Source organism: Python bivittatus, unplaced genomic scaffold (assembly GCF_059951505.1).
Source record: "Python bivittatus isolate LINGU-HERP-01145 unplaced genomic scaffold, Pbiv_v1 ctg000480_np1212, whole genome shotgun sequence".
NCBI classification, from domain to species: Eukaryota; Metazoa; Chordata; class Lepidosauria; order Squamata; family Pythonidae; genus Python; species Python bivittatus.
In genome coordinates, this window is record NW_028277075.1 from 27,620,987 (window position 1) to 27,641,843 (window position 20,857).

Sequence of the window (20,857 nt, forward strand, 5' to 3'; positions counted from 1 at the left end):
TGACATGCTCCCCTATCCTTGTTGAGTTGTTGTGGTTGTCCAAGAGTTCTTGGCTATCCTGTGAGTGTATTCCAGCTCCCACTGGAGCTTTTGAAGCAGGAGGTGGAAGGAGATATTTGAAACATGAAGTGGGTTGGTTTCTTTAGCAATGTTACCATAAGAATAATACCAGAGGTAGTTTATGATTTGTTTTATTATACATACATACACATACATACATAAATACATACATACTAAGGCTTATCTGCTGCTCTAATCAACAATGTATCCAACTGGCTTTGTTCCCCCATCAAGTGAAGGGAGACTGTGGCTCCCTAGAGAAGGCTTCTTCATGATGGTAGCAGCAGTAAATGTATTCAAGTCCTGGTACAGTATAGCCTTCCAGAGAGACTTTCCTAGCAATACCATTATGATCTTTTCGTATTAAGATTAGGGTCTCACTGGGTTAATTTGAGTCTTGAAGGGAATGAAATAATGGAATGACAATTCTGAACACATGAAAAGAGTTGGAGATGTAGGGCTAAAATGCATGCTAGAAGAGATGAAGCGGTGTCATTTAGAGTGTTGGGGGTGCATATGAAAGCAGGAATCCATGGGATGGTAACAGTTATATTGGGGAGGCAAAGATGAGCCTAGGTGATTTTATAAGTTAGTCCATATAAGTGATCCTACGTTTCTATGCACTTATTAGTATTAGTTTACTAACTTGTATTAGTTGAGCCTCTGAATTTTTAAAATTTCCTGTCTTCTGCCCCTGTTAATACAAGGCCAGCCACAACAGCCTTAACTGTTGCAGCTATTTCTGTACATTTCAAACCGGTTCCCTTTGTCATGTCCTCCTTGAATCATAAATGGTTTTGATTTAGAAACTGTGTGCCTCTACAACTGCAATCTCTTCAAGGATGCAGATAAGAAATGCCTTTACAGCTTCCCCGTCTGAGGTGGGATGAGGGTCAAACTGTTAAAATAGCAACAAAGGGCAATGAGCATGGCATCGGTGTTATTGTTAAACTAAGTGCTTAGCACTACAGAATGTTGCTGCACCAGACTGGAGGACGCCCAGAATTCCCAGCATTTCTTATTACTTGTAAACTGTTTCCCATAACAAGATCAACGGTGCTTGCACCCTTTCAATTCTCTGTGAACCTTACGTACAATCTGCTCTGATCAGTCTCTGCACTCTTAGCTTTTGCTGGCTGGGAGACCAGTCATCACTGTAACTTTGCTGGCTTAATCAAGAAACCAGCTTGGACCTCTTCAATCACTTATTGACTTATTTCTTAAGGTGAGTTTTTGGCTACCACATTATGTAATGATCCAGTGAATGGTGTTAATGAAAGAGCCAGATTTGGGGGGAAACTGTGCAACTTTTTGAAAGGATTCAGTTCAGGAGAAAAATTATTCTTCTAAATGACATGAATGGATGGATGGGTGGAAACAAGACAAGAAGGTACAGAAAATGGCCGGGCCATTTGAAGACTGAAGACTGAATGAGAATAATGACTGATGAGTATCAGTTAAAAAAACCCATCTCAGATATGTAGTTTTAACTTCTCTATTTATGTTAGTAGATGGCAAACGAATAAATCTAAAAGTATAATTGAGTGTTTGTGATAAATGTCTGAGAGAATCAGCGAATGTCTGAGAGAATCATACAAGGGTAATGTGAAGTTCTGAATATGGGACATACCATTATTTGGTATTTTCAAGAATGGAGTTTAGGAAAAATGGACAAGGAAAAAATGGAAAGTGAAAGAAACTAAAGTAAAATGACTGCAGGAAGACAAAGTATGAATTTTCTATGAAACAATATTAGGAAATATATTAATTCTCAGTAGAACAAATGGAGGGTGGATATAAGGAAAGAGGATGTGGAAGTCTGGTGTAGCGGTTAAGGTGTTGGCCTAGAAACCAGGAGTCGGTGAGTTCTAGTCCCGCCTTAGGCATGAAAAACCGGCTGGGTGACTTTGGGCCAGTCACTCTCTCTCAGCCCAACTCACCTCACAGTGTTGTTGTGTGGGGAAAATAGGAGGAGGAAGGAATATTAGGTATGTTTGCCACCTTGAATTATTTATAAAAATAATAAAGGTGGGATAAAAAAAAATCTAAAAAAAATGTTGTCTTGTCTGTGAGCTGCTTGGAAAGCTTGTCTGTGAGCTGCTAGGAAAGCATGCTATTATTACCAGGAGCCCACATGAATGTGTCCAGAACAGATCATGTCAGACTGTGGAAGAATGATTAGTTTGGTAGACCAAGGGAATGGTATAGGATATTGTTCCTTGATCTCAGTAAAGCATTTATCAACATGGACAAGATGAATGTGGGCTAGATGGCAGTGTGGTCTGGTGGATTTCCAGTTGATAGAACATCCATATCCAAAGGGTAACAATTCTGTGTTGTTCTGGAGGGAAACTCATGTGGTGTTCTCCAGGCTCTGTTCTCAGTCTAGTGCTACCGACATTTTTGAAAATGGCCATCCTCTGCCACAGAGGATGAAATGGAAGAAATGCTTATCAGATTTGCAGATGATACCTAACTAAGGGGATTAAAGGGCAAAATTCAATAAAAAATTAACCTGACAGACTCCAAACATGGGCCAGATTCCTCACAAGGATGATCAGCTGTGACAAGTATAAAGCCCTGGATCTGAGTAAGAAAAATCAGATGCACAGATACTGCGCTGGAGGCATGTGAAAAGGGTCTAAGTACACTAGCAGGCCACCAACCAAACATAAGCAAGTAGAAACTCAGGTGACCAGTGAAGTCTTGGGATGCATTAAAAGAACTATAGGATCCAAATAATAGAAGGCAACAGTGCCGTTGTGCCAATTAGGCCACACTTGTACTGTACTTTAAAATGACATGGAGAAGCTGGAGTGGAGTCAAAAGAGAGCTGCCAGGATGATAAAGGGGTTTAAAATCCAAGCCCTATGAGGAATGGTTAAAGCTGCTGGGCATGTTTAATTTGCAAAAGAGAGGACTATGGGGAGATGTGATAGATGTCTATAAATATCTCAAAGACTGTCATGTGCAAGAGGGGGCAGACCTATTCTCTATCGAGATCGAGAACAGTATAAGGACGAATGGGTTGAAATTAAAAAAAGAAGAACATTCAGGGTGAACATAATGAAAAATTTCCTGATGGTAAAAACAGCTTATCAATGGAACAATCCACCATGACCTCAATGTTTTCAAATTAGAGCTGGAAGCTCCCTGGATGGCTTAGTGGATTCCTGCCCTGAGCAAGGGGTTGAAGTAGACTTGCTCCGCAGCAGCTTCATTGCCAGTACCGATAGCTGTGGGAGTTGGTAGGGGTAGCCAGGATATTTTGTTGCTTGAAACAAAGAGATCTCTCCCATTATACAAACCATGCCCAGAGGCTAGCTGCACTAGCAGTAGGATCTTGCTTCAGTGCTGCTGATGGAACAACATCCATTCTCCATACTTGAGGGCAGTGTCTGGTTTAGGGAGCACTAAACAGAGTACATGGCATACAGAGGAGGACTCTGGGCAAATGGTTGGGGAGCAACCATCAGTGACCTCCCTTCCTCCTCAGTATCCACTATCTTACAAGGTAGGCCTCTGATGGTTCTGGCCAAGTCATTATTCTTTAGAGGCACACACAGTTTATCATGGGTTATTTTTCAGCTGGATTGATCTCTTTGGTTTCTGTGGCCCAAATGAAGTGACAGTATATTCTAGAATACACACACTTTCTCTCCACACACACATCCCTGGGAGTAAGTGACAGAATCGGTGTTTTATCTGAAACCTTGAAGCTCTTCAGAGGCATAGAGATCTTTATCTGGTCTGCAAATCCAGAGTTGAGTACTCAGTCACATGCTTGTGGAACAGTGAAATATCCAGCAGTTTTACCTAGGAAGGCTGACCTGGAAACCTCTCTGTGCAAAGAATAGGCTCTGTCACAGGTTGCAGCATAGGAGAGCAACTGCCAGTCAGAGTATTCAGCACTGAGCTAAGTGGACCAATGAACTGATTTGTTACAATATAGCTTCCTGTGATACATACGTATTTAGAATGGAGCAAGGGGTGGTGGTGATGGAGGCAGGTTTACTTATATGTGTTCTTAATGATGCAATTATTGGAATGGTTACTTAGAGGCAAATCGTGTTATATTCATCTAGCCATCTCCTCATAAGTTAGTATATGATTGCAATAAGTTACCTTTCAATAATAAATCTCACTGAGTTTAAGGGGATTTACTCCCAATAAAGTGTTGCATAGGGTTGCAGCCTAAATATGTTTAGTCTCAAATCAGTTTGATTGCAGTCTTGGCACATTAAAAATCTTTTCCCTTCTACTGGATAATTCATTTGCAGACTGGTATAATTAGCTATAGGTAAACTCAGATGCCTCAGAGTTTTGGTGATTTTCCCAGAAATGGGGTCACGTCTCCACTCCTTTTTCTTGCAGTTAAAAAAAAGATGCGTACTTAATGCTCCTTCCCCTTCCTTCCTTCCCTCCCTCCCTCCCTCCCTCATGTCAAAAGATCAGACAGGTCAAGTCTCAACATGCTAAACAAGACGATCACTTCATAAACTTGCTTTGAGTGAAACAAACAGGCGGTCAGTTTGGCCACCGTGCATTATATAACTAGTGCATGGGCTGCAGAGTCTGGATGACTGTCAGAAATTCCTCATGGAGGGGGAAGGGTGCTGCCCTAAAGTCACTGATTACAAACAGTTCCAAGAAACCTAAAGACAAAGTGGCTGTAGATCAAAGGAACAAAATGGGGGTAATTAAAATATGCTGCCTAAACAGGTTGCCTGGGTGTGCAGAAGGACAATTCGTTGTTGTTGATGTTGTTGTTGTTTTTCCTGCTGAAGTGGTGTGAACCCATTTCTTGTATAGGGATAAGAGCGAGGGCATGCTATTTGGGACCAGAACCCGTCACAGAAATACAAGCGGACCAGGAGCGAAGTCTGGATTTTTTTGCCGTCTCTATGCTTCGTTTGAGAAGCAAAAACAAAGACCCAGATGACTATAGAAAGTCTTTAACCCTCCGAAATTTCAGTGACGATTGCCCCTTTGCTATGTTGCTGTCTCTTTAAGACCTGCTCTCTTAACAGTTGCACAGAAAGGGAGTGACCTCTGGGCTTTGACAGCTCCCCTAATAACTAGCAGAACCCTGGCTCCTCCTGCATTCCTTGATTGGACAGCGGGCCGGTATCCACTTTCCCGATTGGCCAACCGCTTCCCCTGAGCGAACCTTTAGAACTCTGAGACACAATATTCTGTTACATTGTAGCAAAATGGCGACTGTCATTCACAACCCCCTGAAAGCGTAAGTAGGAATCAAAAATGTACATATTCCGCGTGGTTTAAATATGAAAAAGGGCGCCTTTCCGATGCTTGCTGCCAGACTGACGCTGGTGTCTCCGGACTCCCAGCTGATCTCGTCTCCCTCCTTCTTTTCTTTCCAGTATCCTCATTTTTTTGTGCAACACACACAAATCTCTTGCTCGGAAATTAATAAGAAAAATATATTTGCGTTCTACTTTATTTATTGATGGTGACGGAGAAAAGCCCACAAGAGTTTTGGGCTTTAAGACGGTACGGATTAGTGCTTGCAGTTTCTCCCGGATTCTTGGCTGCTGGAATTGGCAAGGTTTTCAGGAATTCCGGAGGGGGTGATTGTGCTTGACAGAGTCCTGTGCGTGGCGTCCGGCTTGGCTTCCAGCGCCGTCCGCACGGTGTCCAGCAGAGAAAGATCGATTGTGGAAACTGGGTGCATAATGGTTGTCTTGGCATGCAGTCGGACTGCAGTTTAAGAGTTTTGCTTTTGCAAACGCTCCAGTAGTTGGAAAGGGCTTGAAGCGCGAGAGGAAAGGAGTTTTGTTTCTCCAGGCTTCTGTGGCAAAAGGGGCAGCCCGGATCGAGGCATTATTGGGGAGGAAGGGAGAGAGTTGTGGTCCGAGATGAATAACTCCGGTTCGTGGACGGTTGCTTCCAATACAGCGCAGGAAGTCCGGCAATCTGTTTTGCATATCGTTCGCTTTTCGCTTTTCTGAGTAGGCGATGCCACCACAGTCGGGCTGCTGGCAGAGCAGTTCTGGGATGTATAGACTTGATAGACCAGATATCGCGGAGATGCAACCGAAAGCAAACTCTGGCTCTTCGCCAGAAGTCCTCCAACCAGCGCAGGTGCAGGTGGACGGGTTCCCAAAGCGGCCAAGAGACGGGGTGGGAAAGCTCACCTTCCCTTCGGGATTAAAGGTGGGCAGTTCGCCTTTCTTTAGGGAGTCCCAGATTTCCCAGGTGGTCTGCAGGCACGCATCAGTGGCTAATCCCCCAAAGCATTACGGAGGGTGGGGTTTGGCAGCGGGTCTAGAGGCGGCTGCCTGCGCACCGGGTGCGCGCGCGCGCCTGTGTAGGCGCTCTCGCTTTCTCTCGCCCCCGCCCCCACCCCCACCATCTTTACATATGAGTTTTGCGCGGAAGGGGGGCGGGGCTCAGAAACCAAGCGAAAGGAGTTTTGAGCCGGGCACTTGGCGCAGCGGGATCTGGCTGTGCGGCTTCTCGCTCTATCCGGCGAGTATTTCAGGGGCTGGAGTGCTTCCGACTGCAGTCTTCTGCCAGTTTTAATCTTCCCTCCGGAGTTGGCAAACACTTTGGAAGGGTGTTCCAGAGATACTTCTTGATGTGGGCAATGGCTGGAGAGAGAAGACGCTTTCAGCTGAAAGGCGGCGCGCGGGGGGATGGGGTGGGGATTCAAGGCAGTTGCACAGAGAGCCCTCGAATTTACATAGGCGATCTCGCACCCTCGATCCTCATTTCGGGACAAAATATGGGGGGAAATATGGATAAATTCAAAACATGATCTGGGAAGAGGCGTTTGCGATTTTTCAAGATATTAACTTTTTCTTGCACTTTTGGGGGGGGGGGCTGCGAGGGGCGGCGGCGCCGGGAGGATAAATGAGGAACGAGGGTTGGTCAAAGAACCTCGGAATCTGCGGTCTCCACCGATTTCAAAGCTGTTAGTTGGCGTCGTCAGATCGCGCCCTTCCTCTGAGAAGCTCAGGGCGGCGCACGTGGCTTTCGGGATCCCTGTAATCCTCGCCGCGCACCTGGAGATAGAGAAGGCTGGACCAATAAACTGGGGAGTTCCGTGGGAAACCCGAACCCGGGCCTCCTCGGGACTAGATCCAGTACACTTGTATGCAAATCCCGATTTCCCTGAAGAAAGGGACGCGAAGGAGTTAGCCTGGCCTGAAGGGAATCACGCATTCTGCGGGCATCCCGTGGATTTCAACGGGGCTGGCGTGTTTCTGGATGTCCGAGGGAGGCAGGGTGGGTGTGGGGAAAGCTCCTTTTCTTCCCTGGGAATGACCTGCTCGGCGCCCTCTTTTCCCGAGCGGTGACGGGCTGCTGGGGGAAGTGCTCAGTCCCACGGCCACGGCCCCTCCCCTTTTCTTTCCGGCTCCTGCACCTGAGGAAGGAGGCGTTGGGGTTTGGTTGGCAGCCAACCACCGGACGGGCAGCCCGATCGGGAGGGCGGGTTCACGCGAAAGCCCACTGCCTTGCCAGACCCGGATACCCCACCCGTGAAAGGAACTTCTGGGATTTCTCTGCCTCCCTGAGATAAATGAGAGGCGGAATGGAAGTTACTTTGGGGAAAGTCACTTGCGCTTGAGTTTCTTCCAAGGAAGGGCAATATTTTCAGAGTGAGATGGGGGGGGGGAGGGGAAGGGAAGGGAGGATCCGGAATCGATTCTTGCTTACATCACAGGTGCAAATGAAGCGTGTATCTGTTGGAGCCACCGGGGGTTTGGCTAGTGTGGCGCGGGGAAGAGGCAGACAAAAAGAGAGCCGGGCTCTGGAGGGAAGCTGCTGCCCTCTTAATGCTACGTGATTAAATTTATTTGCAGCAAGACCGTTCCACATCAATCATTTCCGATTTCTTCACACGGCCGGGCCGAAGCTCTTTGGTGCCGGAAGCTTCATTCATCTTGTGGCCCAGAGTTCTTCCCCCTGAAATCTTTCAGGAGCACAGGCAGGCTTTTAATATAATTATCCCTCTCTTCTTTCTCCCCCCCCCCCCAACGCCTGACTGGGGTGAGAGGAGAGGAAACAATAGATATCAAGCATAGCAAATACGCTTTTTTAGTAATGTTGTTGGCCATCTGTCAATTAGCAACTTGTTTGTTTATTTTAAAAAGCATTGCTTTTTAAAAAGTTGCTGATCGGGAAGAAGAATTTAAATCCGTCCCGAAGGTTAATGATGGCAAAACCGGCGCAGGCATATAATAATGGGGGGGGGGGGGGGGGGCTGAAGGAAAGGGAGAGGAGGGGGCGATGTGGCGCGCAGCGTTTCAGCCCCGTGTGTCCTTCTTGACAATGAAAGCGAGCCGAATGACATTTGCATTTGCTCCGTCTGCATTTTTATTCGGCCTCAAACACATAATCTAAAGATTGCTCTCCCTCCCTCCGCCCCCGCCAGACTTTCCAGAAACTGGCACAAAGGTTTCCCCCGTTGGGCTTGATGGTCACCGAAATGGGCATCGCTTTCTAGACCTGCTAAGTCAGGTGATCTCTCAAACTCTTTGTGTCTTGGCCTCTTCCTCTGGCTACACAAGACCCCCTTTATTTCCAGGGCTTGAGATAGGAGCCCGTCAATTCCCGCGATGAATCCCCTTGGGGACCGTTTCATTTCCAGCCTCCCGGAATATTCCGAAGAAATACTTGGAGTGCCCGATCCGAGGTTGCGGGTCCTTTGTTAAATTTCCACCGATTCTCCTCCTCCACTCCTCGTTACAGCAGCCATAGAGGATCGTTTGGGGTCTCTCCCGCGGCGCTTCGTTCATCTCTCCTCTCCTTGCGAATTCAGCTAGGGATGCAGGAGCGCGCATTGTCTTGTTCCTGCCGTTGAACCCCCCCCCTCCCCCCGTTTGCCCGCACGGTGTTCAAAGGAGAAAGCAGGAGAGGGCTGAATTGATAAGATTAGGCGCCTAAGAAGGGCTGGGGGGCAAATGCCTCCTCAGAATTAGCGTGCCTCGCTCCCGGAATAGAAAGCGCTTTCCAAACTTGTTTATTTAGTTGCGGGAAGACTATAATTTATGACACAGTGCTTGGGGTCTCCCTCTCCCCTTCCCAAATGCATCTTCACTTTTCTTTGCCCACCTCTCCCTTTCGACTCCCCCTCCCCATAGCTGTTTCTGATGACTAAAACACAAAACTTGTATCAAAACGGGCTGAAGCAGCCACAAACAAGGGAGAGCTCTATGCCTTTGCTCCTGTCTTTCTTTCTTTCTATCTCCTGCAGGGCAAGCATGTGTATCCTCCCCAAACCCTGTTCTTTGTATGCACTTCGATATGAACTCCTGCCTTAAATCAGTTCCACATCTCCTGGCTGGGAATTCTGGGAGTTGTTGCAACACATCCCATGAGCATGAAATTGATGAAGGCCAATTTACGTATTAGCTTCCAGGACAAATACTTAAGGGTTGCTATACCCACTCTCTGCATGGAGCTCCTGCTCATTGGTGCCTCTTACCTGAAAAGGATCCTGACCAGCAGGGCCTGAGGGATATCTTTGCTCACTCCGCTGTTCCTAATTTTTAGATTTTTATGACTGCTTGGCTATTGGTTCCTACCAGCCCCTATAATATTCTCTGATTCCTCTGATGCACACCAACAAAGTGTTGGGAAAGGTTTAAATCCTTTTTATTTCTTACTGCAACTTGGTGGTAAGATCCAACCAAGGCATCTTCTTAATGAATTTTCTACTGTGCAGTTGACCTGCCTCATTCCCAGAACTTCATGGAAGATGCTATGATCCATCTGTAATCAGCATGTGTTTTCATTCTCCCTACTTTTGCCATCCTGGCATCCACAAGGTGTGGTTAAAAAAAAAAGTCTACATGGTGGCCACGATGGTGTGATCAAAGCTTCACTTGTTTTTATGTGCATCATGGAGCATTGATTGCACTGTTGTAGAGGCCATCTGGATTTTTTTGGCCACACCTTCTGGTCACCCCTGCCATCCCACCCTCTGTGATCCAGGTCTTCTAATCATGTTCAGTCTTCATGAATTGCTGACTCCCAATCCCCCCAGGAGGACAATGTTTTTTCTCCCAAAAGCTTTCTTGTACTTCAGCCCATCTTGATGTTCCTTGAGTCTTCTGATGGGGGTGTGGGGTGGTGCTATGTTGCAGTGCGAAATACTCTGTCCTCAGGATTCCAGCACTTGCAGTCCATCCCTCAACCTCTCGTTTTCCACATTTCCTCCCAGCAGTCAGCATTCGATGGCCAATAAACATGTTCAGTCCTCCTGGAGTTTGTTTTTGGAGTTTCTCCAAGAGATTTTCTCAAATTAGTTTTGTACTTTTGCAAACCTTGGGATGCTTCCAATCTCCCTTTACCTCCTCCTTGTGTGTGGAGATGGTGCCATTTTGGTTGCATAAAGACCAAAAACCAGAGAATTGAGATGGCTGTTGCTCCCCACACTCACCCAATATGTCTGTGTATTAAATAAACACCTATACAAAGGAAGTCTGAAACAAAGAGTTGAAGTGAGAAATGCTGGTATTTCCAGGAAATTCCTCTTATTTTATCCTCAGTTGCTTCACTGGTCACTAAACAGACTCTGGCTTCTCAAGCTGTTCTTCAGCTGTTATTTCCATCAGAGTTTTCCCTAAAAATTGTACTTCTGCAAACCCAGTATATCATGGACTATATATCTCACAAACCTACCTTTACCTGGTCGTGTGGGTATCTGTCTGACAACGGTAAATACCCCTTTAGAAAGTGGGCAGTCATTCATAAAAGCATATGCCACGATACATTAACTCACCATTGAGGTACCCCAAGACTCTCTTTTCTGCTTATGAAATCTGCAGTAATTGTGCACATCTACACCCACCTATTTAAATCCCCAGGAACTGGTAAACCTCACAGGAAGGAAAAAAGGGAAAGGCTGCCATAAACCTGAAAGCAAAGAATACCAAATAAAGGCAGGCATAGTGACAAATTGCATATAGTGCAGGGGGTGCTGGAAGGCACCAGGACCTTCGCATTGGGGAGGTTCTGCCTATCTGAATCAGTCTTTAGGAACTGTCACCACCTATGCAGGGTTCCTGATGCACCATCCTGCCTTGATCTAAATTTGAACTATGCTGAAACACAAATGAAGGCAACTTTTTTTTAAAAAAAAAAGAAAAACCTTTATTATCCATCCACTTGCTGGTTCAAAAGTCTGACACCATTCAAGCAGCTGTTCATTATACAAAAATTAAACTCTCCAGGCTTCAGGGTATGAGGCAGGATGCCAGCAATTTGTTTTGGGGGGCTGGGGTGGTGGTGGATACCACACATTGTCACAGCATATGGTGGACATGAGGCAATCCAGAATCTTGGGTCAAAGGAACACCTCAAAAATTGAAGCAATGGCATGGGGTTAAGGACAATTACATAAGGCACAGACAGGGGAAAGAGCAAGGGGTGCTGTCCATTTTTAATATTTTAAAATCAGAAATGTAGCTGCTAAAATGTGGTCCATTCCTTTGCTGGGAACAGGTCCAGTTCTTACATTACTGTCTGTTAAGCAATTCCTGAAGATACAGCAGCCAGTTCTCTATAGACAGTCCTGGGGCATTGGAAGAGTGTCAGGGTTGCAAGAGGGTAGAGACAACCATGCAATTGAAGCCCCATCCTGCTTTTTACATGCAGTGTGCATGTGATGCCCATCAAAAAAGCAGAGGGCTTTCATCACACAATCAAATCTGCCATCTTGATTGTCCTTTTAATCTCTTCCCCCATCCTAAGGATGCCCCTGAGTTTGTCCCAGGAAATACAGATATAGGTTCCGGCCTGGAAATGGCTTATTTATTTTGCAACTGTAGAGGTGGCCATAGAAAGGGATATGGACCAATGAATCTGACATGATTAGCATATTTATAAATGCATTATAAATACTGAGATAGGCTCTGTTGTGATCCCCCTCCCCTCGGCCATCAATCTTTCTGGCTATAAAGCAGGATATGTGTTCTTCAAATAAATAATGAATACATCTTAGATCTTGTACATTAGTGTTGTGTGGGATGCTGGTCCAAGAAATTAGTGCAAACCACTTGGTAACCTTCTTTGCATGACATGCTGGGGCTAATGTGTTGTGCAAGCATACTAACTCACTTAACCCGAACAACTGATCCTGAGAGTTCTTTAGGGATGAATTAACATCTTCTGGTCAAATGTATGGTGCAAATTATTTACAAGAGAGTTAACAGTCCTTCTGAATCACAGACAGAGATGAAATCCTAAAGAGGTTCTACAAAATAGAGTTTTCTTAGGAATTCTACCTCTATCTCCCTTTTACTCCTCCCCACTCTATAGGTATATGAGTAAGAGTGGGTGGGAAAAGGAATAGAAAGCAAATTTGTCTTACTGTGTTTCCCTTTTGTGAAAAGGCTAGAAGAACTGAATAATGGCTGACACAAGACTGATGCGATCATTCTGGGCGGAGTGCTGCTGCCGCATGGGGGACAATCAGTTGACTGGTTAAGGAGATTACCAATTCAGCTGTCTCCTGCAAACATGATCTTTGTATACCATTCTAACAAGGAATTATAGAATCAGATTTAATGAAAGGAAAATATCATTTGAACTGAAGGCAAAGTGAGTAGTGTTGGACTCATCCTTGCATCCTTTGAACTGCATCATAAATAGGTTGTGGGTTTTTTTTTTAATGCTGTATCATCATGATGTTGCCTTTGCTCCTTCCCAGCCCACACCTGAAGCAAGTTAAAGTTGTCATTAGGTGTTCCAGTTTTAAAATAGTGCTTTTCTCTTCTCCCAACACAGTTTTTGCTGTGGATACTTCATCAGCAATGTGGTTGCTGATATAGTTGTGGGGGAATTCTGCCTAGATCTTCTTGGCTAATTTAGGCTTGACAGGCACCCCTCCTCCCTCTGGTCAATGAGACTATGCTCTATGGCCATGTTGACTTGTGCCTCAGGAAAGCATTTCATACCTGGTTTCCACAAAGTCATCTGTCCTGACTAGCAAGTGTCCTCTGAAATGCTTGTCAGGAACATGAGTTCCTTATAAAACTGGTTATTTAGGCATGAGTTTTGCGCTGTTTTGAAAGAGCACTAGATCTGCGTTTAAAAATATAGGACTATCCTCTCTTGAGAGAAAGCTCGTCCTGTGCTGCACAGCTGGTCAATCTAAGCTGGCAGAGAACTGTGCATTGGTGCCTCTGTCACCGCTGAGTGCATGACAGGTTTTCCACTGCTCTGTCAAAAAGGTTTTGCATGGCTGTATTTTTTATTGTTTTATTCCTTTGATGCTGGTGGTGGGGGCTCATTCCAGCTCCCAGGGACATCCACGGTCTACTTCCGGATGCTGCTGCCCACAAGGACTGAATTAGATTAAGAGCCATCACTGCCTTTCCCTTGCAGCAACAGCTGAAGGAGGAGCTCACTTGCTCTCACCCACTTCACCCTACCCCACTTCAGAAGAGTGAGAGAGGTGAGTTCAGAAATAGCCTCACTGACTTGTCACCTCTGCGCCTCTAATCAGTGGATTGGGCAACTTGATAAGTGGCCAGACATGTCATTCCAAGCACTTGCCTACACTTGCCCATCCCTGGCCCACCCCACACTGGAAAGAGTGATTGGTGTTCCTTTTCCAGTAAGCAGGTGATGCTTGATAGGAGGCAGGGCCGGTTGTAGGCCTAGGCACCCTGGGCAGTTGCCTAGGGCACCAAATTTTAGGAGGCTCCAAAACTGAAAAGACTTCCAAAATATACAATGTGAGTATAAAATCTGATCATCTTTCCTTGTTGCAGTAGAACTTTTTCCTTCTATGCTTTTCAAAAACACCCATAACGTTGGTCAAGTGGTAGTGAACAGAATACTAATCAGACCTTGTAAGTCACAAAAAAGAAATTAGTATTACAGCTGTGGACCTCAGGAAGCTGATAATATTACTGAAGCAAGACAAAGGTCTGATAGGAAGGTACTGAGTGAGCAAGTTGTGTGACTATCAGCTTATCAAAGTTATACCCAGAAAAGTGGTAATGACACACTCCATGCACCGGCACGTCTGCTCAGGAGTTAAATAGGGGGCACCAGAATATGACTGCCTAGGGTGCCAAAATATCTAGAGATGGCCCTGTAGGAGGAGCAACGAAACTGGGGGAAATCACCAGTCGCTTTCCTTTCATTTGTCTTGCATTAAAACAGTGAGGACAGCATTAATTGCTAACTCCATTAGTGTAGCAGGATAGGGCTTGGTAATTGTGGAAGCACATTTGATGTTAGCATACTTTTCTGCCAGCTCAGGGATGTTAGCATCACAGTGGATGGATGTCTTATGGTAGAGTTGCTGATGAATCATGTAGTGAAATTCAAACAATCCATAACAAGCACAGCCATGCCCTGCAAGAAATGATGTTCTTCTGCTCAGTATTCCAGATAGCCAGACATCTTCTAGGACGCTCTACAGCCTCTCAATTAACATTTAGCATTCTGTGGCTTTTGAGCATGCCCAGTTCGCCTTGCTGTCTTTTAGGGATAGATCTCCTAATTTTTTTTTTAATCTCTGCAACAGTGGGGTTCCCACTAGAAGGCTGATACTCTTGTTTCTCAGGGTCTAACCGTATCTTAGATTAATACATGATTAGCAATTCTAGCATGGGTTTTTTAAATGGAATGGCAGGGGTGTATGTGAGAGGGTGTTTGGGAAAAGTGCATTTGGTTATAAAACAGCCCACACATTTGAGACTGGCAAGGCTGCAGAGAGCACCTATGGAGCAGAAATAAAACAGCATTGACATGCTGCAGTTATGATCTGCTTCAGAACCCAAATCCTCATAATCAATGAAGCTCCACAATCCTTGTAGCTTTAACCTCCTGGGGAAGTATTAGATAAATATAGCTGCATGATATGTGAGGGGGAGGTGGACACTGAACAGTGTGAACTGAAGGAGAATGCTGTGATCTAGTGTGATCTAGGGAAATACTGTAATGTTAATGAGCCTGGAGAATGAGAGGTTCTTCATTATCATGCTTTATGTGGGCTGGATGAAGGATTCCAGCATGAATGGTTGCTGTAATGTTTCTGTAAATTGTTTTCTCCACATTCAGATCTTTCATAGTCCCTCAGGTTGGATGGATGGATGAAGCATCATACAATTGTTACAATGGAAAATGGGTTTCATAAACCCTATAATTCTGGGACTTATTCCTCCCCCTCCCCCAGCAATTAATAGGGTTGGAGGAGGAAAACATTCAAGGGACATGAGAATGATCAGATCTTTTTATTTGTATGTGTATTTGTAAATTCCATAGCAAGACACTCATTTCACACTAATGGGGCATGATTTGGAGAATGCTTACCAGACTGTGTTTAATAGATTCTAGCATTAGTTTTTCTTTAACAGAAATCCACAAAGTATTTGCCCCTGACATCGAGTTAAATTAGCTTGAACTAGCTTGTTCTATCAATTTCAGTGGATGGAAGTTCAACATTTGGAAGGTGAAGTGGTTTTTCCACATTGCAGACTTGTTCTCAGTGATGAATGACAATGGACTCTTGAGAAATTACATTTCTAAGACTGTTATTAATCAGCAATCAGCTGAGTTAAGGTCATCCCAGTAATTCTCTATGGTTGGATTCACACACTGCATAAAGCCATAATGTGGCTTGTTAATTTTAGTTTAGCATGCTGTATGAATTCAGCAAACTGTTAAACAAACCATGGCTTAATATGATATATGAATCCAGCCTGTGTTTGTTAACCATTTCATTTTCCTTTAAGAAGCAATCCTTACACCAATAGGACATTAAAAACTTATTGAATGTATTCTGAATTAACATACATGGGACCTGACTGGTTTTACCTGTCCCACAACAGTATTTTATCCTATTTTGGCTCTGCTCCTTAATTAACTTATTCCTAAATAGTTCCATAGTTGCAGCAGGATGATTCCAGAGTATGTGATCTGAAGTCTTTATTCTGTCCATCTGTTTGCAGTTCGATGCAATATCTGACTGGACCAGCTGATTTCTATAGATGCAATGTATATTCTTAATTGCTCTAGTCTGTAATTCCAATATACTAGTATGTAGTACTGTTCCAGTGAGAAATGGAGAGAATGCCTGAAATTAGGCCAGCTAAAGGAGTGTTTTCTTTTATCTGTTTGTTTAATAGTGTAATGTGTAAGTTAAGAAGCAAGACTACTTGGTAATCATTCTTACACCATATGGCACAATAATAGCTCATGATAATAATAGGATTTTGTATTCTGAGCAGAAGCATGCTCTTGGCATGAACGATACCAAACCAATACAGCTTATACAGGCAACTACGATGAGACTCTGTAAGGAAAGCATATGCTGTTTTTGGACTTAGCCTTTATCATCCACTAATTTTGTTTCCCTTATTCTGACTTCTGTGATGCTCAGAAATCATAGAATTGGTTTATACATTATAGGAAGAAATTTGAAATGACTGCTTACGTATGTGAATGAACCACAACCAGAATTTATATTAACATAAATAATTTTCATCACACATTTAACTTGCAAGTAACTGAGTATAAAGAAATCAAGTAATCTGTATTTATACATCAACCAAATATCAAGAGCTTGGAAACTAAAAATCTGAAAACTCTATATGGGATTTTTTAACTATAGCAAGTTTAATATAGCTTTTGCTTTCATACAAAATGTTTGATAGTTGCCAGTTGACCAGAAAAATGGCCCAGAGTGTTCTTATTGGCAAATATAATTAGAAGAACACCTGTAGACCATACTGCCTGCCAATCACAAGCATAGGTCCTAATGTGCACTTCTTGACATTCTCTGGAATTTCTCCCAATCTCAGTAGTGTTATCCCAGATAACTGAGTGACTGTTATGTTTTTGAATTATGCAGGTTCAACATATGGGGAAGGAAAATCTGCTGATTGAACTCTGTGACATGTGGGTAAGAAATAGGTCAGCAAGGCTCTAAATTCAAGAGTGTTTATAAAATATAATTAATACAATTAGCAAAGTCTATTTTTACAGCTAAGAATGGTCATGGTTTTCCATTGTATACTTCCAGGATGGTGGGTTTTTTTCTCTTACTTTCTGGTCTAGTCAGCAGCCCTGGAATTCCAGAGGGCACCCATCCAAGTACTTGTCACCCTTAAGCCTGGCACAACTCTAAATCTAGGTTCTTCTGATTCTCAACCTCTTATTCTGGAATTGGTTTACTCAGTGGTGGATTCTCAGACATGACTCAATTAGCAAAGATACTTCATTGCAGATGAGAAGGAAGCCAACTACAACAGAAAATCTGCTTATTGTAGTCTATATCAATTTGAGCCTCTATATATGTCAGTGCTCCAGGCATTAAATTCTAGGCTTTTTTCTCCTGCCTTTCTAGTTAATGGATATGTGGTGATTCTCTTTAAGGTCACAGAAGTCAACTGGGACTAGTTGACAAACTGTTTCTCTTTTGCCTGGGAACTACTGCTTCTTTTGTAGCTAGTTTCATTTCTAACAGTACTGTAGTAACCAGGGCTGATCATGCTTGGCTTTTGAGATTAACCAAGCCCAGTTAGATGTAACCTCCTGCCAAAACAGACAGACATTATCTTACTCATCCTACTCATTATGTTATTCATATGAACATACAATTAAGGTTGCAAACTGGATAGAAGAACAAAACACAGAGCTAAACAGTTTGAATGTTCCTGTTCCTGTTTCTATTTCTATTACTTAAAATCACAAGGTGAGATTTTTCATGACATGGACCTAAATACTATGAAACATCTGTCAAAGGGATGATTAGAAGGGCTGTTCAAAAGCTGGAAATTCTCTTTCCATCTCAGAATCTGAGAGCTGTATGATTTGATCATGGCCATTTATAGCAGTAATGGGCAGAGCTTAGGCTTATGGGATATGTGGAGTCCTTGGTGCTCTCTGAGCCCAGTTGCTTGCTTGCAGACATTTCATTACTCAACTAGGTAACATCATCAGTGCTGGTGAGTGTGCGGTTTGCTTATGGGATATGGTGAAACATTGATATCCTGCCACTGATGCCACTGCAAAATATAGAGAATGTAACAACCTTGAGCCTAGGAATTTGTTATAAACCACCAGTTCTGAACAGAATACATGATCCACACCAAACTCCATTCCTTGCTACCCATTCTTTTCTCATTTCAGAATGAGAATGAGGAGAAAAAAAGTCACTTTATTATTGTTAACATTAAACAACAAGGAGTCCCAAATCTTTGCCCACTTACTGGAAATCCCTCAGAAATCTATCGGTGGATCTAAATTTACCTTCTGCTCAGAAATTACCAGTAAAATACATGGTAGGAAATTGAATGCTCATCTTACAAGTTATTTACTGGACTGCTTGAGCTGTGAACAGTAGTACAGATTGCATGGATGGTGAAGACTTAAATCCCTTTCTCACTAGTTGGTTTTCCTTGTTTCAACATAAGCTTTAATGTGATAACCTTCAGAGCCAAACACAGGGGAAGTGGGATGGTGTTGAAAAGCAAGATTTGATTTTCTGCTTGATTGCAAAGCTAATAAAGACTATCAGAGGGAAAATATATTCAGATTTTAAATGTATTTCTGCAAGAGCACAGGGGCAAGAATTTTTGAAAAGATGCTTTATTGTCTAAATGAATCTTTTAAAGCCATGGATTCCAAATCAGTAGCCTCAAGGAAGAATGTAAATTAGTGTGTCTGGAGTAACACAACCCGCTCTCCTTCCACATGTGAACAGCAGATAACTTCAGCAAAATATATTGTAGGCCTGCATTTTACCTGCCTGCACTGTTCAAATGTAAACCATACACCACTCTAGTCATTCTGAATTGTTTGATGGCAATGCCTAATACTGTTGCATTATGGCAGGGAATGATGGAAGACTTCCATGTGGTGTGGCAGCGAATGCGATTAGCTGGATGTTCCTGCTAAATCCAGATTCATTGAATTCTCCAGGCAGTTGTCCCCGAGCCAATTCTTCAGAACGCTATTGTTGTAAGCTGGTTTATCCAATTATTCATACGTAAAAGCTGAAACTCACTGGAATACCTTTCAGTGCTACAGAGCCAAGTTCCAAGGCTTGCAAACTTTCTGCAAATGGAGATACTAAAACACAGTTATTCTATCTTCCATTCAGCGGGTGGCAGAATGTCATTTTCCCACCTCCACTTGCCAAATATTACTTAGTCTTGCTTCTTATAAGTATCCCTCCTGAAGTCAACAGGGATCATAAAGCCAATTGTAGCTTGCAGAACAAGCTTGGCTTAATGGGCTGTGTGTCCTCTATCTCTTGGCCAGTTTTATTTGATAGCTGGGGAATAATTTTGTTTCTTTATTCACATGAATTGGTAATTTTATTCCACCTGCCATTTATTACTGAATGTATTGCTGTATAGTTTCAGGAATGATTTTTAAATGGCCTTTGGGCTGGATCAGCCTATCATAGTCTTTTATTCATTTGACACTGTGCTCTGCTTTACAGAAATATCTTTTCTAGATCACAGAGTGACAGCTACATTCACCGATACATTAAACTCATCCAGCTCAACTTTAGACTTGTACACTATCTGAAGAATGGACTTCTTCTGCAAGCATTTATTTTGAGGGGTGGTTTCTTGCTAGAAGCAATCAGTAATGAATATATATCTGTATTTCTATACTGCTGATAGATTTCCCTTTCCTGCCCTACAGTGTTTTTACAACAATGTTATTTCTAAACTAATCTGTTTCCAAACAGTAGGATAGAAGAAGGGACAGTGATTCACGGGAAAGGAAAAGGGCAGAAAAAGTGAAAAGAAATCCTGGGAGCCATTGTTGTTGTTGTTGTTGTAGTATAGGACATCTGGAAGAATAGACATAAGAGAAATACACCTGCCCAGATGTTGAGGTAACGAAACAGAAACTTTCTTATTGATTCCATCTAATAAACTATGCAGGAAGTAACACTGACTGGGGACAATGTGCAAGCAGGCAACCTTATAAATACTGTACTTCTTATGCAATGTTTTTATAAAGTAAAAGTCACTTGGTTGAATGGGTGGCTATAGAAATTAAATTAAATAAATAAATGAATAAGTTAAATAGGTCTGGTCAGCTAACTGCAAATGACAGTTGTAGAAGTTTGTTGCTTTCATGAGAATGAGGGAACGATTCCCTTGTGACTGTACGCAGGTGAAAACATGGCACCTTCTGATGGCATCTCTGATTTGGCCCTTTCTGCCACTGGATGGATTGGCTTGTCTCAGTGTCCTTCTTTTTTCCTGCCAACCCATTCCACTATCATGGTTGGTTCCGGTTTTTCAAAACAAACTGGCTCAGGACATCACGTGGACATGGGTTGAATCAGTGGGGCCCAGGCTTTGTCAGTGTGTAACAACTGACATTTTTCTTGCTTTGTCTCCTTAAGGTAAAACAACCTTCAACATCTCACTTTTCAAAGATGTATAATTTACCACCCCATTACAAAGAAGTACAAATGATGTTTCTGCATTATTTGTCCAGTCTTTGCAGGGGGGTTAACTTGTTCTGTTCATGTTTTCTTATGGAGAGAAGCCTAGAAACCAAATAGTATATTCTTTGGGTAATGCTACCTTTGAAATGGACATAAAAATAATAATAGTCATATTAACTGTTAATTAAACAACCACCCAAAACTACAGCTCCACAGAGGTTGCACCTTTATTAAGTCAACTGAACTTTAAGTGCAGTTTTTGGATTTACCAGAAATTTCCATTTGGTTTTAATACCAACTAGACTTTTAAAATGTTATTCTTTCTCCTGTTTTGGTAATATTTAGCCTGATGAAAATGTCTGGGGAACTTGAAAGCATGTAGTTATTATA

General features: G+C 43.1%; 1 protein-coding gene across 6 annotated transcripts in view; it reads left to right on the plus strand.

Moving 5' to 3' along the window:
- Positions 1-1,050: 1,050 nt before the first annotated feature.
- Positions 1,051-20,857, plus strand: part of DPF3 (double PHD fingers 3) — a 213,600-nt gene continuing 193,793 nt past the window's right edge. For 4 of the 6 annotated variants that reach the window (XR_015797012.1, XM_088145556.1, XM_088145558.1 and 1 more), the window contains exon 1: positions 16,907-16,962. Coding sequence is in view for 4 of the 6 variants with exons in the window: in XM_088145556.1 (XP_088001682.1) it covers positions 16,910-16,962 (53 nt within the window). In the remaining 2 variants the exon portion in view is untranslated. Of the gene's footprint in view, positions 1,286-5,183; positions 5,306-16,906; positions 16,963-20,857 lie in introns of those variants that run through there. The other 2 variants (XM_088145559.1, XM_088145557.1) reach the window with 2 other exon arrangements.